The 18342-nt window shown below is 42.5% G+C and overlaps 1 protein-coding gene across 2 annotated transcripts in view; it reads left to right on the top strand.

The window, feature by feature from the left end:
- The window catches only part of SMPD3 (sphingomyelin phosphodiesterase 3), a 103639-nt gene extending 86289 nt beyond the window's left edge, over positions 1-17350 (top strand). For both annotated transcript variants that reach the window (XM_054296272.1, XM_054296273.1), the window contains exons 4-8: positions 1308-1463; positions 5435-5524; positions 6449-6512; positions 11822-11984; positions 12798-17350. In XM_054296272.1, the coding sequence (XP_054152247.1) occupies positions 1308-1463; positions 5435-5524; positions 6449-6512; positions 11822-11984; positions 12798-12899 (575 nt within the window). In that variant the 3' untranslated portion in view covers positions 12900-17350. The remainder of the gene's footprint in view (positions 1-1307; positions 1464-5434; positions 5525-6448; positions 6513-11821; positions 11985-12797) is intronic.
- Positions 17351-18342: the final 992 nt, after the last annotated feature.

The following is an 18342-nucleotide window of genomic DNA, read 5'->3' as shown; positions in this document are numbered from 1 at the left end:
GTAGGAGGTGAAGCCCTAGTGGCTGGAGCCTGTGTGCGCTAATGCAGTGACAGTGCTAATGCTGCAGAACTCACTTTTTAAGAGTCTCTAAAGAGTCCTGGTGACAGCTGCAGTTGAGATGAGTGATTAATAGACTGTAAGGATGCAGAATTAAATATTCACCATCTCCACAGTGGCCTCTGAAAGAAGCTCTGGACATACATAACTAAGTAGGTTTTACAAAGTAGTAAATTATGTCAAAGTAAAATTCTATTCAGACTAAATAATTTTGGGCTTGCTGCTCTTCCTTCTGATTCTGGCATTTGAAAACAAATCTTTTATTTTGAAGAAAAGAAATGTTGTTCTGACTTCAAATATCTATAAAAGTCTGAAACAAGCAAAATTATAGCTGTTAACTCTAGGGACTGAGAACAAAATAAAAGGAAAGACAATATGGTAAATAATTGTTTCTAGAATGCATGTTTCTGCTCCTTTGACCACACCAAAATGATTTGCTGTATCATTGTAAGAGAGAGACAGTAACCATTTTTTATTAGACTTTTCACCTGATGTGCTTGAAGTTAAGTGTGGTTAGTTGCTGTAATTAAAGAGCTGGTTTGTGTGTCAGATGGTTCCATTTGGCAACCAATCAGTCTCAACCCTTCCATGTAGAGCAGGGCACACCCTGGTGTAACTGCCCAGAACTGGTGAAAAGAATCCTGTTTCCTGTTTTTGGATTTCCACCTACCTAAACTTGTTTCCGACATGTACCTTTGAAAATATGAAAAAATACTTCCAGTTTAGGCATCCTTTTCTTGACCATAAAGAGAATCCTTCCTCAGATGGACTGCTACAGTATAAACTGAATGTACCACTGATGTATATTTACAATTTACACTTGAAAGCTAAACTTTTCCTTTTTAAAAATTAGAAAGCAAAGCAAGATAAGTGATTTGCCCCAGAGCATACTGTCTAGTTCTGTCTGAAGTAGGATTTTAACTCTGAATTCCTGATTATAAACATAGTGCATGAGATTCTCCTATGACAAGAAACATCATTGTTTTGGGAGTTGTCTGCAGCACAGGGAACTCATCCTCTCATTTCTTCAGCTGTGCCTGGTTCCAGAAGGAGACACTTCAAATCACCAAAAAGTGAGTCCTGATGGAGCTCCCAACAGGCTCAGCACTGTGAGTGCCCTTCTGGCCACACCATTTCTTATCTTGCAGCCTTTTTCTCAGGATGTCTCCAACAGCTCAGCAACTCATATCTGGCTGAATAACATTCTAACAGGAAGTCTTACTCCTTGATTTGTTGTTTGTTTGCTACAGGAGACACAACTGTTCGATGTGAGCAACTGGATATGCTTCAAGATTGGCTGTCTGAATTCAGAAAATCTACCTCCTCCTCCAGTACAGCCAATCCAGAGGAGCTGGTGGCTTTTGATGTACTCTGTGGAGATCTCAACTTTGATAACTGCTCCTCTGGTAAGACAAGGTTTGCCTTTTCCTGGTGTCTACCAGTCCTGAAAAGGAATAGGAATGTTCTTCATCCCTGTGGGTTGCACAGTATATGACTATATACTGAATTATGACTGCCTTTTGCTAGGAAAAACTTAATTGCTGCAGACACTTCTAAAATAGGTATGAGCTTTGAGTGTGAGCTACTCCCTTGGCTCATGCCATGAGGTCTGTGGAATTATTAACCATGATGGGTTTTAAGGCACAAAGCAATAATTTGTGACTTGTGGTAGCAATAATGAGGACAGATCCAGTGGTTTAGTTTTGAATTAGGTATAGACATTTACTGTTCAACAGTTTTAGTTACTGGGAAAGACATGTGTGGGATTTTTGTGGAGAAAAAGTAGTAAATTCATGCAGTTAAAAATAATTTGGTAGTACATATATGCAAACATAGGAGACTAATGCTGCAGAGAGAATTCAACTTTGCTGAATCAGTCTTGGAAAAAAATTAACTGATGCTATGTACTTCTGATTTTTTTTTTATTTTAAGAAATTTGTTTTTTCCTTTTAATTGGATGCTGAGGGTACTAGAAAAAGAAATCCACAAAACCATAATTAATGGGTGGTGAGCTCACAGAGACGGAAGCTTTTTCCAAACATGAATATTATACTGTGCAACAGTTAAATTGCCAATGTGGATTGCAGAGGGTTGTGTCTGCATCCTCTGTGCCTCCCTGCTCTGTCCAGCTCAGACACTGCTGGGCTGGAGCTGGCCCATGGATCAGAGGCTGGGGCTGAAATGTGACACAGAGAGCAGGGGGCAGGCACAGGGACAGGATCAGCACTGGGACACGATCAGCACAGGGCACTGCCCAGGCACATCAGACTGCAGCACCCACAAGGATTCAGCAGCTCAGAGCAGGGTTTGTGGATGGACAGGTGAATAGGCCAACAGCACGCAGTGGATTCTGTGGTTTTTATAACCATTGTCTGAGCTAAAAACCCCCAGAGTGTAGTCTCTAATCTCATTACTTGTATCAGACACATGAAATGGAGGATTTTAGCAAAGTTTGGTAGAAAAGGCCACCAGCCCAAACCCCAGCCCTTCTCTCACTTATTTCTAGCTCATATGTACAAACAGGGAATCCATCACAACTTTGGCTCCAAAGTGAACTCAGCATGGTCACTGCTGAGGGGAGCAGTGGCTGCACAAGGCTGCAGCCAGACAAACACATCTTAGGGGGAAGAACAGTGCAGCAGAAGTGGTGAGGTTTTGGGGGAATCCAGGAAGGAAATGGTCAATAGCAGCTCTCTATGTGCCCCACGGGCTGAGGAGCTGCAGCAGGGCAGGCAGGGGCTGGGACACAGACAGACAGACAGACAGACACATCTGCTGTGGTCTGAGCATTTCAGTTCATTTTCACTGTTGTCGGCATGGAGTGGCCTGGAGGCAAAGGTGTCCATCAAGGAAATGAACAAGCTGCTGCAAACCAAATGGGAGCCTGCCCAGTCCCATCACAAATGGAGAGTGAATGGGCTCTGCAGCACGAGGAGAGAGACTGGAGTGAGCTGTGAGGTGGAACATATGGTCAGGACTCTCCACCTGAGAACTGTTGGCACTCTACCCAAGATCTTTCACAAGAAGCACAGAGCATAATTAATGCAATTCTGAGCTGTCTTTTTAATGACAAAGCAAAAATAACAATTTGCTTTTGCAAATAATAGCTGTAAACATTGCAACTACTGCTACAGAGGATTGAAAAATGGATTATAAAAATTAATTTTATCTTTGCTATCTCTGATGCTTATTTACATCACACTCCCCTTTAAAATGCACCCAGCCTGGAAACTGGAATGAAGTTGGCTATTCCTTTTTTTTTCATTTATTTTCAGATTGCTTTCTTTCCATACTAAGCAAGATTAATGCAATGTTTTAAAGTTCTCTCCTCCCTTTTAACATTACTCATTGTTTTAGGGACATTTGTGAGCATTATAGGTTAATTGAGTATCTTAAGTTTTTTTAAAGCAATAATTAGCTTCCTGTAATTCTCTTTGTGATTTTCTGCATCCTTCCCCAATCCACAGACTGATACAACAGTTAATTAATGCTTCAGTGAATACCAAGCTTCTATTCTTAGTTATATTGACAGTACAGTTTTCAAAGATCTTTAGGTCCCTGAGTGACCTTATGCTTATGACAAATTTTCTGCAGCTCAGTTTTACAGAACATTATGGCAACATTTGTACAGGGAATTCACACTTAGTGCGAATGTTATCACAAAGTTCCTTACTGTTATCAGAAAGTTCCTTAAGTTGCTTTCAACTGACTTGCGTAAAGGTCTGTGATGTTTTTAAACCATTTAGAATAAGAAAAAAAGCCTTCCAATCAGATGGGCAAAGTTTTGTGTCACCAGCTGTGACTTGCCATGGTCAGTCCCACAGCTGTAAATTAATATTTTTTAATCTATCTTGGTTTTGAGGGAGATTCTGTAGACATATGATACAACAAGGGAAAACCTGGACAAATGAAAAATGGCAAAGATTTCATCTTCTACTTTTCCATAAACATTAAACAAACCAATTGGCTGCTCAGACAGAAAGAACAATTCTCTGTGTGAACAATTGCCCACGTGGCAGAACTTAGGCAAGGTCAATGTTCCAATCATCTGCTACAAGTCCAGGATTCACTCAGAAATTAGTTTTTCATCTTCTTGCAGTTCTGAGGGTGTTGTCAAGACTGAGAGCTGGCTGGGAAGATGTAATGAGCCAGATGAACTGCCAGTCAGCTCAACTAAAGACTGAATAACAAAATGGCAAACGAGCCAACAGCTGTGAGCACAGCACTGCTTCACTCCAGCTTTTTGTTCAGCAAGAGATCAGCAGCTCCTTCCTTGGCAAGAGCAGCATTTTACATGAGGAGATTTCATGTAATCCTTGGTGTGTGAGCTGGGCTCTGTCTAAGAGACACAACTCACATTCAGAGTTTTGTTTTGGACTTTATTTCCCATTTTCACAACAGCAGCAGCAGCAGCTCCAAACTCAGGTGAATATTCTCCTAAGAGAGAGCCTTCAAGCGTTGCTAAGATGTTTTAGCCTTGTAAAAGCTGTAAGTGCTGTGAGAAGTTTTCAGGAGCTGTTTGCAGTTTCTTTGCCATTTAACAGTGGGATTGTAGCCACTGGCACTTTCAGGTTCCAGTTTCTTGCCCAGATATGGTGATTGTGCTGATAAGCAGCACTCACAGAACTGGAACCTGCTGGTTTGCTCTGGCTCTGAAATGCTGGTGTGTGCAGTTTTGTGGGATTTCTTACCAAGTGATTCTTGGAGTTTGATGTGCTTTCAATGCAAGGAGCACAGCAGCAGCTAGGAAGAATTTAATTTAAAGTTTGATAGTCATGCTGATTATGTTTAGAATGGCTTTAATGCTGCAGATAACATCCCAAGCAAATTATCAATTGCCTGTCCTTTCTCTGATCTGCTATAGCTTGGAAAACATTCAGTCAGTGAATTCTTCTGGAGCAAAGAAAGCATAAGGTTTTATCTTCAAACGTACTGAGATGTGTGAATTTGCCCCCAAACAGGCATTTCCTTTGCCATTGGGAAGCCAGCCCAGCTCCCCTCTGGGTGTTCTATCTCAACAAGTTTTGTACTGTGTAAGCAAACAATGGCAGTGGCAGAGGGAGGAGAATCACTGAAAAACTCACTTCAGCTTAGAGCTGAAAACTCCAAAAATATCTTCCACTGAAAAGACTTTGTAAGAAAGCACAGGAAAGCACTGTTAATGGCAAACATTTGCTGGAATTTCTGACAGAGGCAAGACCCTGCTGTGCAGCAAAGCTGTGGCTGAAGTGACTCAAATCAAACCTTTGTATTTAGGATTCTCCTACTGAGGAAAATCGGGGGCTTGGTGTTGCTTTTGTGTCAGAACACAGAGCTGTGCACAGGTTCACAACCAGGAGCTGATGTGCCTTTTCCTGGGCTTGTTCTTTCCCTGCAGAGGACAAGCTGGAGCAACAGCACTCTCTGTTTACACACTACAAAGACCCGTGTCGAGTTGGTCCTGGGGAGGACAAGCCTTGGGCAATCGGTAAGAGTTCTCCAGCTCTCAGTGTGGGGATGCCTCCCTTCTGCCACCCACAGCCTGCCCCAAGCAGCTGCTGCTGCTTCAGCTGACCAGCAGCGAGGGTTTGGTGGAGGACAAATATTTATAAAAACATAATATAATATAATATAATATAATATAATACATAATATATATATATAATAATACAATATCAATTTATAATATTTATATTTATTATGGTATTTCTATACCATAAATTTTACAGACTTTAACAATATCTCGTGGAATGATAATTAAGCACCAAACAGAGATCTGGAACTGCATTCCACATTCTACAAGTGCATCAAGCCACTGAATGCATCAAGCTAGCTGAATGCCTTCCCCAAATATTCTACTTCAAAAATAATCTCTAGATTACTTGGAGGGGAAGGTAGCCAATTTATTGTTTCTGTACTTTGTGCATGCAGTGAAAGCCTGCAGCTTCTGCTCAGAGTGTTCCATTTGGTGCTCAATAAATAGTGAGGATGTAACAAAGCAAACCAACTCCATGAATTTGTAAGGTTTGTATTACAAAAGATTTCCTGGAACTCTGAGATATTAATACCTGGTGAGACTCGGTTGAACTCACTGAAGTTTTAGAACAGGAATTATTACTTTCCCCAGAGGAGCTTTAATAACTGTGAAGGTACTAAAGTTAAGTAGAACTTTTTAATAATGAGGTTTTACTCTGTGGTAGGAGAAAAACAAATTAGAGTCATGGGGGCTGAGCAAGTGGAAGTGTGGAGACATTTGCAAGGTGTCAGGCAGTAGGGAGGTCTGGAGGGAGAAGTGAACACACAGCTTTCAGAGCAGTCCCCTCTGTCCCACACACCTGTGCCTCTGCAAGCTGCCCAAGAGGCACATCCAGGAGCTGTGCTGGGACACTCACATCTCCCTTTCTGTTCACAGGTACCCTGCTGGATCCTGAAGGATTATATGATGAAGAAGTGTGCACCCCAGATAACCTACAGAAGTATGCAATTCCTAACCTTTCCACACCTTTTAGACAGTTCTGAAAAAAGCAAGCAAGTTCATTGCTTGCTGTTTAACATTTCAGATGTTCAGACTGAGAGGTATTTTATGGACTGAAAACAAAACAAATAATCCAATTTTTACCCAGGGATGTTTGGGGAAGAGGATAAAAGGGGCTGATTCTCTAGGTCAAATGGGGTTGGCTTCAGTGGGTGGAAAGATGAGAGAGCTGCAGGCAGTGTCTGTCTGTCTCCAGAGCTGGTCCTACCTGGGCAGGCCCATGGCACAAGGAACTCCAAGCACTCCCAAAAAGAGAGCATGGACAGCTTGTCTGAAAGTGTCTGCAGGCAGCCAGTTCTGAGGTCACAGCAAAGGGCAGCAAAAAGGAAATGTAGTTTTCCTCAAATAAAAACCCCACGAAGTTTAAAACACCACCCCCAGCCCACCAACTACTGAGTTACCCATTCACTGCAGAGTTCAATGCACCTAAAACACCAGCTCACAAATACAGACAGGAATTTAGCTGCATAGCAGACAGAACTAAAAATATGGCTCAGGATCTTCCAGTGATACTAGTGCAGCATCACCTCTAAGGAATGTTTGATATTGAGAAACAGGTGTCTGTAGTTTGAGCTTGGGGAGTTATGAGAAATAAAAAAAAAAATTAATTAACAGAGGTCTTAAGATAAATCTCTTGAATACCTGTTTGTTAAATAATATGCCAGTAGAGAGAAATTAATAAGCTTTGTACATTTTAGAGCAGCACTTAATTAATGTGCCAATCCTTTTGTCACCTTCTCTACCATGAAGGCAAGTTCACTGTGCTAAATAAATACCTCAGCATCATGACTTACTATAAAAGATGTTCTAACTATGCATTACCAAAATATGCTACAGAGGTAAAATTATTTAAATTAATAAGTCAGTCCAGATGTTTCTGTTGACACACATAATGGAAATGGCACATTATAGGAGGTTTGTGCAATTACTCACCAAGCACAGTACACTTCAGGGCACAGATGGACACTTCATGAATGCATTAAGTGAGGCCACACCCTGAAGTTTTCTTTCAGTTTTGAACAAAGAAATGGAATTCTAGGCATCAAGTTTGGCTTTAGTTTACATCCAAAATAAATTTTTTTATAGCGAATCCTGCTTTGCACATTTGAGACATTACAAATTTTCCAGAAATTTCTATTCACACATTAAAAACATAACTTTAGTACATGTGAAAGGGATTTCTGGAAAGCAAAAATAAGGTAATTTGGCTCTACAATCAAGTTTGCTAATGTAAATATATATGGATATAACATTATATCTTATGCCTCCAAGAGCAGGTTTGGAGCATTTAAAAACACCAAAACACCAAAACAAAACCTAACCCACTTCATCTCCTAAGAAAACCAAACCAAACCAAAGCCCAAACAAACCTGTGTTTCAAAGTGGCCTTTTCAGACAATGTGTCACAAAACTCCTTTTGGGTTATTATGTTTAATTCCCTGAAGAGTTACTGGTGTTCAGCAGTTCTGTTCCACTGACAAATACATGACTGATTAAACAGGGAGCCATCAAATAATCAATAACAAATTAAGAATATTACTTGTGCTGCCTCTGGGCATGCACAACACCTCTGGCTGTGACAACTGAAAAATAGCCTTGAGTGCTGGGAGCAGAATACACATAAGGCTTCCTGCCTGCTAAGTTGGCTTTCAATTTCCTGCAATGTGTTATAGTTCTCTTGCACTGATGGAATAACCTCTGTGAGACTGTAAATCCCCCTGGCTCTTTCTGCAGCTCTGCAGGGACACAGGGCTCTGCATGGGTGCATTCTGTGGAGGGCTCATCTATTGCAGAGCCATGGTTTCCATGAGAGGCTGAGGGAGCCTGTCCTGCTGTATCTGCAATGAACTGGCAAACAGGGAATTTGCAAGGAAATTCCAGGAAATGTAAAGCAATTAATGGAATCTGGCCTTTAAAGACATTTAAATGTTAAATAGCACAGTGGCTGGGGGGCACTATCTAGCTAACAAATATTGTTCACATACACAGCAAAGCAGGGTACTGCCTAGAATTGATCCATTCTCAAATTTTTCCATAATAAACCTTGATAAAGCTTTACAGACATTTAAATTGGCAATGTCAGCTACCCAGAGAATTATTTCTTCATCAGCACTCTTCTCTGGTTTATAAATAAAATTAGCTATTTCACATTACTAAAATAAGTAGGCCATAAAAGCAGAAGAACTCATTCTTAACTATGTCTTTTGAGTTAAGCACAGTGTATGTAAAACATCAAACTAGAACAAAAGACTTGGTACAAGTAATAAGCAAGTCATTTATAATTATCAAACAATTAATAAGTTAGATATAATAATAATGGGGCCCTGCCACAGTCCTGGAAGCCACACAAGCTTCTGCTCAGAAAGGTTTCAAGAAATGCACACAAATAATCCCATCTCACAGAGATGATTGTCATCTTTAAGTCCTGGAATAAAGCCAGTTTTATCTCTGAATCCTGACCAGAGGCAAATCTAAGAGAACACATTCCAGCACAGCTGAGGAAAAATTTAAATGCAATTTTTTCCAGTCTCCTCTGCTGGTCAGGGGCTCCCAGTTCTGGGCTAAAGGCTTCAATACCAGTGAGAAAAGTCTTCCTTAGCTCAGGGGCCCCTGGCCAGAATGAGGGCTGGTCCCTCGAGGTCTGGGATGGGGAGTTTTGCTTTGTGGCTCCCTTGCAGTCACTGCTCTTGGTGCTCCTTGGCTGCAGCTGGGTCAGCACCACACAAGGAACCACCACAGGGATGGAGCTTTCTCTCTCCAGCTCTGGGGTACCTGGGACTGAAACCCTGCCAGGGGAAAACAAAGTTCAAATTATTTCGTTCTGCCTTGCTTTGTATCCTATGAACCAAGACAGTTATTCTGGTAAAATTGAGGTTTAGGTGTGCTCAGTCATGATTAGAAATGTTCCCTCAAATTGTCAGGGTTTAACTGCCAGCATGGCTGAGCCAGCTGTCCTGGAGAGACAAACATTAAACCCCTGTGCACAGAGAGGAGCAAGTTCTCAGCAGCAGCACATGCATGCACATTCACAATTTGCCTCCCCTGTGTATTTGAAATTAATATTTCCCTTCAACCAGCAGATGTGCAGTTAAGTGAGTACCCAGCACTCAGAGACTTTTCAAAAGACATAACTGAAGCTGAAACAAATTCTTGTCTTAAACTAATGCAAATAAGTGTGGTTTTTTTTTTTTTGCACTAGTGCTGCAGAGCTAATCAGCAGTTTCTTCTAGTTTGTTACTTAATTAGCTTTGCCAAATATAAATACAATTTTTGAAAGAGGTCAGTACCTCATCAAAGAACTTGCTTCCTTGAACCTAGAAAAACAATCTAAGGAAGTGAATAATTTGCAAGAGCTCTTTGGAGAATCAAAATGGGGTGCAGACAATAAGCTAATTTAATGTGAGTTATTATTAAAACAGAGCAACACACAAAAGAAAGTTTACTTTCATAAACTGATTAAAGTAAGCTCTAAGAACCTTCAATGCCTTCCTAAGTCTGAAAAGGAGTTAAGAAAAGTTCTGAGCAGATGACTACAGGATTTTGTCATTGTTATCTGCTGCAGCACAAAAAAATGCACCTTTAAATGTACCAACTGACCCAAACTTAGAGATTATAACACTACTGAGACCTGAACAGCCATAGCCAGTGCTGGGTCCCCACTGCCAGCAATCAGGTCCTTCCAATATCCCAAAATCTGACAAAGCAACCATATGAATCTCACACATTAAAATATACCACAAGTGCTTGTCCCTTGTTTTTCCTCCATTCTGTAGTCCCACATGTCTGCATTAAAAAAATTCCTGAACCCAGCCCCATAGAACCCATCCAAGTCAAGTCTTAAGAACTAGGTGATCAAAAAGACCTTATTTTTCTCCAAGGTGAAATTAGAGGCTTTGTGCCTGCAAGGAGCCAAGCTCATGGCTCAGTGTTTCTCCTGCAGCAGTTGATGATGCAGCTTAATGGCAAAATCAGCCCTTGCAAGGGAAAGCACAGAACCCTGAGCTCAGGTCTGGGCAGGTGAGTAAAGAAGGAGATTTTTGAGGAGGTGCTTTTGAAAGTTTGTATTTTAAGGCAGATACAGCAAAACCACAGCCTGAGCAGCCCTGTCTGTGTGGGGTGTGCACTCACCTGTGCTGGACTTGGTATCACCTGGGCACAATCCCCAGCGTGGGTGGGTCCCATTCCAGCTTGGCTCGCATGGTTGGGGCTGTTCCTCTCAGTGCTCCTTTGGCAGAGCTCTGAAATAGAACACAGGAGGGTGAAAGAAGTTTCCCTCAAAGTCCAACACAACAGCAAAACAGCCCAGAACAGCACAGGATTACTCTAAGAACAGAGTGCCAGGAACCTTTGTGGGGTACGTGGTCCAAGGTCATGTTTGAAGCTAGGCTCAGTTCAAAGTTAGATTGAGTTGCTCAGGGCCTTGATAGTCTTCTGTTTAAAGCCTACAGGTAATGTTTAAACACCCAAAATAAGTATTTTAATGGGAGAGCAGCATCTTATTTCCTGGAACACAAGATTGGTACCTCGAAAACCAATTCTCAGTTTTGAGTGCTTCTGTATGTGGGCTTGGGCTGGGAAATCTGGCAAGGTGGGAGGGCAGTGCTAGCACACCTGCTGAGTAACTCCTCCATGTGGAGTCTGCAGTGTCACAGACAGGAATCAAGCAAATTAGGCTGTTATTTCTAGTGAAGGAAGGGCTTGGGGTGCAAGACACAGTAATCTGACGCTGAGACCTGCTCAAACCACCCACCATGTACCCAGATGGGGGTTCCTGCAAACCAGTCCTCACCCATCCCCTGTCTGTAAGGCTGGATGCTGTAATTTCAGGAGTTGGTCTGATCAGAATGGAGAGGTTTGTATCAAAGTGCTCAGGTTTGTACTAAAACAATCCAGGAAACAACTTCCTTCTCTGGCAGTGTCAGCAACACTGGAAATCAACAGAGGGGCTGTGAGCAGCCTTATAGCACTGATAGCAGGGTCCTCTCTCAGTGTTTGCTCTCCTGGCTTCAAGGGAGCTCTAGGGCAGCACCAGTGATACCAAGCCTGCCATGAGCACTGTCAGCAGTTAGAGCAGCCTCACACTGGAAATCACATTTGGAAAAAGATGTGCTTTACAGCTTTAACAGTCCTTTGGGACTGGGATTATCCTTACCAGGGATTTGGAGAGAGCCCTGGGTAAGGTGTAAATGGCCAGGATGAGCAAACATTTAAACATTAAAACTTGCTTTGTTTGTTTTCTTAATGAAACAGGGTGCTGGAAAGTGAAGAAGGAAGGAAAGGATACTTAGTCTATCCCACCAGCAAGAACCATGGTTCCAGTCAGAAGGGGAGGAAGGCATCACTGAAGGGAAATGGGAGGAGGATTGACTATATGCTCTACACAGAGGAAGGTCTCTACCTGGAGTGGAAAGTGGTGAGTTTCAGAGTTGCCAAAAAGGCTGTAACTTGCACAACACACTTCTCTGAATGGCACTGCAGCCTGTTCTGCTTGGATTAACACCCATACTCCTGGGAGGACCTGCTGCTTTGCTATTTTCCACTTCTGCATGCAGGTAACGTGTTTGTAAAGCTACTACATAACGAAATTGAGTTTGAGGATTTCAGCAGCAGCACTGATAGATGTACTGCTCTTCTAAAACAACCAACAAACCTTGATTTCACTCCTTTTAAGCTTTAGCCCACTTGTCTTGCCTGGTGCTTTTCCTGTGCCTGCAGTCTCAATATTTTTTAATGTTTTCAAGTGTTTGGATGTTCTTTTATGCCTATATAAACCTGCCTAAGTTACAACTCTGCAGTATGTAGGGAGAAGCTAACATGAGGGAGTACCCAGAGAGAAAACTTGTAGGCTACAGCCTGCTTCCTAGTGTGGGACCTTGCCTTGTACAGAGTTCCATGATGAAAACAAGGAGCTCATCCACATCCATTTACCATACCCTGCACATGGATCACCTACTGCAGCACTGCAGATGAGTCTGGAACAACAGAGATGTTACTGTAAATGGAAAGAAAAGGCCCAACAGATTTCATCCAGAGCAGCTCAGCTGCATGTGTCTCACCTCACCCTCTGCAGCACTGCCATGCCCTGAGTGGCAGCTCCCCACAAACCCAGCCAAACCAGGCTGCTCCCACACCTCTATAATACACCAAGGTAGTTCAAAGAGGCTGAGCTCTGATGTGTGGAATGACAGACTGATTTTTCAGCTCCTTATCTTTTGTTCTCCTGCAGGAAGTGGAGGAGTTCAGCTTTATCACCCAGCTGGCAGGCCTGACCGACCACCTTCCAGTAGCAATGCGTCTCATGGTGTCTACAGGAGAGGATGACCCCTAAAACCAACCAGCTCAGAGAGATTAAAGAGGGAAACATGAGTGATATTTCAAAAATATCAGAGGATAAGAACGATCTATTCTGGTGCCACGTTAGGAAAGGTGACAAGACCTGACCTGGGCAACTCCCAGAAAGTACCAACAATGTGGATCTGAAAAGGGAAGAAATGGAAGGGGCTGTGGCCAAAAGCCACTGTCACAAGTGGCTCAGGCAACAGGGCAGGCCTGTACTACAAAGCTTTCACTGTGGACCGAACGGAACCGAGATGGAAGTCCTAATTCCTTCTGAACCAGTGCCATTCTTACTAAAACATGTTTTTATACTAATATATAGCACAATTTAGTTTGTACTTAGTCTGTGAGTTAGTGCTGCTCAATGGTTTTTTGCATCATTTCTTTGTCTAACTACAAAGCTGCAGCTTTTTCTCTTTCTTTAGCCTGTGACAGTCGTAGTTCGTGCTCGCAGCAGCCGCATGCGCCCGCACTGCATGCACGGGAGGAACCGGGCAGAGGAACCTGGCAGCAGGCAAGGGAGGGCACAAAGCAGGCCCAGCCAGAGCCTCCTGGGACTGGAAACCCTTCTGTCAGTACAGGTAGACCTTAAACCAAACAACTCTCTTCAATTTGCAGACCGGTGTCTTCCTGTCTGATTGAAGGATAATAAAAAGATTTGGAATCGAGACTTCAAGAACACAGTCCCACCCTTATTCCAGCTGTGTTCCCACTGAAATTATGAACTCTTTTGTCTGAATGATGACTCCAGAATCAGGCCTTCAGCTTTCTAAATGCAACCTATTCCCTTGAGAAGAAATAGTTTCCCTGTAATGTCTTTCTTTCCCATGTGTGGGACAGTTCTGAATTATGGTATGGGATATGTATGTTACAGTAGAGTGAATAGATTCCTGTAGTACCATTGGTAACACCAGAGCCAACATTCTGCCTTAGCTAGAAAGGGTAAGTGGGAAATGAATTGTAAAATGCATGCTAGATATAGAGTAAAAATAAACATAAGAGACATTTGGGGGGAGAAAAGGTGTAGAACAGTGTATGATTGATAAGGCAGAATAACCTGAGCATTTTCTAAAGGAATCAGTACACTTAAAGGGGAAGTGGAACGTGGCCAGAAGGAGAGTAGAGAATAGAACTGTGACTCTTGGCCTTAGGTAACTGCTTCCCAGGAACAGAGGCTATTTTGATGTCTGTGAGACACGATTCTCCATTTGAAGCACCCACAGACTTGAATGGGGGTCTTGCCACCTGAATCATAGTTATTTCCATTAAAGCTCTTCAAATGTGGGGCTCCCCTCTGCCATCTTGTCCCCATGACCTGACCTACCCAGCCTCTGTAACCTTAAAAATAATGAAAACCTGAGAATCAGGTCCATAATGAGACTTGGCATTTTTTAGGGATTTAATTTCAGAGGGTTTGTGTTGTTGGGAGAACAATGAAACCCCTTCTCTTTTAACCCTCACTTAGTTTGTTCTGCCTATTTCCTGTTCTAGTTTAGTTTTATTTCCTCTTGCATTACAAATCCCCTGTGTTAAGAAGAGTTAACCCAATATTAGATGTACTCCATTAAGTAACCTGTTTTAGTTATGCTGCCCACAAACTCCTGAGGACGCTCTTGTTTTGGTTTAGTTTACACTTGCTGTGAATCAGCTTGAGCTAAATCAGAATAGATCTAAATTAGAAATCTCAGTCTGCACAGCTTCTGGTACTTGCTTAGTTAGCTACAGTAACCAACAGAACTTGTACTTAGATCTGATTTTGCAAATAGAGAAACTCGTAGTAGTCGTGAGAGTACAGGACTAACAGTATTGGCTAATTCCAAGGAGGCAGCAAGGCCACTGCTCACACTCTCCCTCTGCACCTGGTCTTGACTCATTTTATGCCTCGTTTTCCAGTCCTGGGGTTCCTTCAGCAGAGACTGCCTCTTAAAAGTGTACTGTGCCAAACCATGGGGTAGTCTGAAGTGTAACCCATGGGGACTCAAAAATGGAACCAGACTCAGCTCCCCTTTTTATAAAATTAGGAATTCAAGTTTACAGAATCAGAGACTTTAGTGTACTACCCCAGTGCACCACCAGTTTCCCACTTTGTATGTCTGTCTTTATACAGAGGGTGCACATATGTGCAATATGTTTTTCGGGTTTCTTATTGCTCCAGTCAATTCAGAAAAACTTGTACCCAAACCAATGCTTTTTAATCCTGTTTTCTATCTTGCTTGTATTTTATTAATCTTTTTTAAAAAACCCAAACGGTACCAGTAGCAATTTGTGTGCTGTCCAGCAGATATTTCTCAGTAGTAAAACTAACTACAAGGTACGGTATTTTTAATAGTTTTCCTAACAATGTAAATTAAAATTTGATATCAATTTCACCAAGTATCAGTTGCAGGAGCTGAATTTGACACTGTGTGGGATACAAACATAAAACTACTGCCAAACAATGTTATATTATTTACAGTAAAACTATCATGGTCTAAATTACTTTAAAATGTGTTCTGTGGCTTTGTGCTGACTAAAAATCAGCCACTTTCATCAACTTTTTGAGACATGCTGAGAAATGTTTTTTTCAAATTTGAAGTAAACTGTTTTAGATTTTGATGTTCCTAGTTCCTCAGTGCTTAAGAACTGGCTAGCTGTAAAATGCTCTCTTACACAATACACACACATTTAACCAGTGTGAGTAGTTCTAATTTGCTGTCTTGGGGATGTGGCTTTGCAAGGGAGGGATGCTGGGGGGTTCAGCATTGTGGCACCACTCTGCAGATGCTCCTTGGTTTTTGCATGGATCCTGTGCCTTCTGCTGCCTTGGCAGTGCTTGCAGGGGTCAGAGAGTGTCTGTAGCAGTGAGCTGGAATGAGCAGGCTTCCCCTTCCACGACAGTGGCCTCCAGGAGAAAAGTGAGTTTTACCTACACTGCTCCAGCCACCACAGCTCCATCCAACAGCCCACAGAGAATCCACCCAGACAATGCCTGTTCTGGCACAATAGCAACCATCACAGGCCTTAGGCAGACACTGTAGAATAAAATATTTGCATTTTAAGAAAAGGGAGGGCAGGGCTGGGGGTAAAGAGACCACACCCAGGAGAACAAACCCTGGAAAGCTTTTTCAGATGTCAATCCTACTTTGCTTATGGGTAGCATGACCCAATTTATAAGTAGACTATTATAAGAAATCAAGTTAAGCTTACTCTACTGTGCTTATCCCACTTTGTACTGGGATTTCAGGCATCTTCAAGAAGTGACTGATAAGACTATGCTTGGTTAATACCTGCCCCTCACCAGGGATACTGCAGATGAAATGAAATCTTTTTATAAAAGCTAGATAATATCTTTTGTTTCTCATGTTCAGTTTGCATTTTACAACAGCACTTCTAGAACAAGTGAACAAAAGGCCCAAGGAGGACAGTAGAAAACCAAGCATTTCCAGGAGTTTTGAGGGTGTCAGGTCCTGACAAAGTTGGCAACTTTAGATCACTTCAAAAATGCACCCTAGAGATGGAGGCACTGAGCCCAGGGAGGCACCCCCAGCCTCATGCTGGGGGAAAGGCATTTGACTCATCCCAGGGGTGCCCAGTTTTGCTCCATCCCAGCCTGGACACTTGGCAGCAGCTGCCCAAAGCCCCCAAACAGAAACCACCAGAGCCTGGCTCCAGGAGAGGCCTGACCCCAAAGGTGTGTCCTGCTGGCTGCAGAGGGAGCTCACCTGCCTTGTGCCAGTATCATGACAGTTTCATCCCAAAAACACCCTCAGTTAGTCTGGCCAGACCCTCAGGCCTACTTGTGGGTGAGACAGTAAGATTTAAGGAACATACAATTCCAATGAGGATTTTTTTTCAATGGCCTTTGTTTGGTGGTCAGGTGAAGCCAATGTGACTGTCCCCAGTTTGGTGTGTGAGCTACCCTGGCTCACACAGCAGCACAGCAGTGTCACCACATATCATCAGCTCAGAAATGAAACAGTTTTGCCTCCTCCTGGCACTACAGGATGAGGACAGAAATACAATTCAAGCACTTTGAAAACCTCCCAATTTTATCCATTATGAGGGTCAAATTGTTACTGAAGGTCACACTTTTCCATGGCATTTTGTTTTAAATATAATCTTGATGCTTTTAAAGACTTGTATTATTGCTGAGGTTTAGAAGTCCTGTAATAAGAATAACCTTTTTTTATTTCAATGATTTTTCGGTATTGTATCCTTCTGGAACCTAATGTTTTTATATGGTAAGCACACACCTTCTGACATTTTGTTATAAATGTATTAAAAAAAAAAAAGGAAAAAATTAAATATTTTCATTGGTTTCTTTACCTGCAAGAAAACCACAATCACAGACCTGATAAAAACAAGGTATTTTAAACAATATGGAGGAGGTTTTGTCTTTTATTGGTGCTGAAAGGAATAACTGGTTGATGCAAACAAGATAATAAAATTTCAAGGCTCAAATGATTCTGTGCTGTCACTTTCTCTGGTTTTGTGATGTGGAGCCTCATGTCACCAACACAGATCTGACTCCAGATCACAGTCTGGTGGGTGGGTCAGGTGCAGCTCACTGTGCCACACCTGTTGTAGTGAACTTGCAGAAAACACAGGGTGAAAGAAATGAGTCCTTTTAACTCCCCCCACTGCCCCAAGAGCCCCTGAGCAGTTTTGCAGGGGGGCAGCCTTCCTGCAGAGCATTCCCTGTGCATCTCACACCACGTCCCTGCTCTAGGGACAAGCCCTGCCCTGGAGCCTGGCAGAACAGGGCAGGGTGCAGGAGCACAGCTGGGCACCACAACAGGCCCCTGAGCTCAGGAGAGCAGATTTTCATCCCTGAGCTGTTCAGCCAAAGATAAAAACCACACATCACACCCCCTGTACAATTGTTGATTTAACAGAACAATGTCAAGAGAAAAGAATCCAGACTAAACTGGTTTAGTCTTCCCAAACTCTCCCATAAAAGCCAGTAGGGAGCCCCTCTGTGAAGAATTTATTTTTTCCACAAGCAGAAAGGATGAAATCAGTGGATTTCATGCAAATGAGTAAGAAAAAGGACAAGTCTCTTGTCATTGCCTCAAGAAGGCACCACCCCATCCTGTCAGACAGGACATTGGAGATGGTTTTCTGCAGCTTTCTCCATTGCTGCAAGGTGATTTTTGTCTGCATTCTGATGCTACCACTGCATTATACTTTGACAGACTTGATTTTCCAGTGGTAGATTCCTAGACTGCCTCTCTTGCAATGCCTGACCTATTTTCCCATTGCTGCAGTTAGTTATTATGTGAGCAGATCATGAGTGGGTTCCCTTCTATGAAGTGCTAAGGAACTGCAAGTTAAAAGCACAGTAATTTCTTGGATATTTGCATATTGCAGACAGTTACAAGAACAAGTACAGAAAACTGCAGCTCCTTCCTGCTCCCTGTGCCAGGAGCTGCAGTGATGAACAGCTGCCTGTGGGT

This window comes from Melozone crissalis, unplaced genomic scaffold, assembly GCF_028551555.1.
Source record: "Melozone crissalis strain CALT ecotype California unplaced genomic scaffold, PUWL_Pcris_2 ptg000007l_1, whole genome shotgun sequence".
Taxonomy (NCBI): Eukaryota; Metazoa; Chordata; class Aves; order Passeriformes; family Passerellidae; genus Melozone; species Melozone crissalis.
The sequence above is the reverse complement of the archived record's forward strand: the minus strand, read 5'-3'. Positions and strand labels throughout refer to the sequence as shown.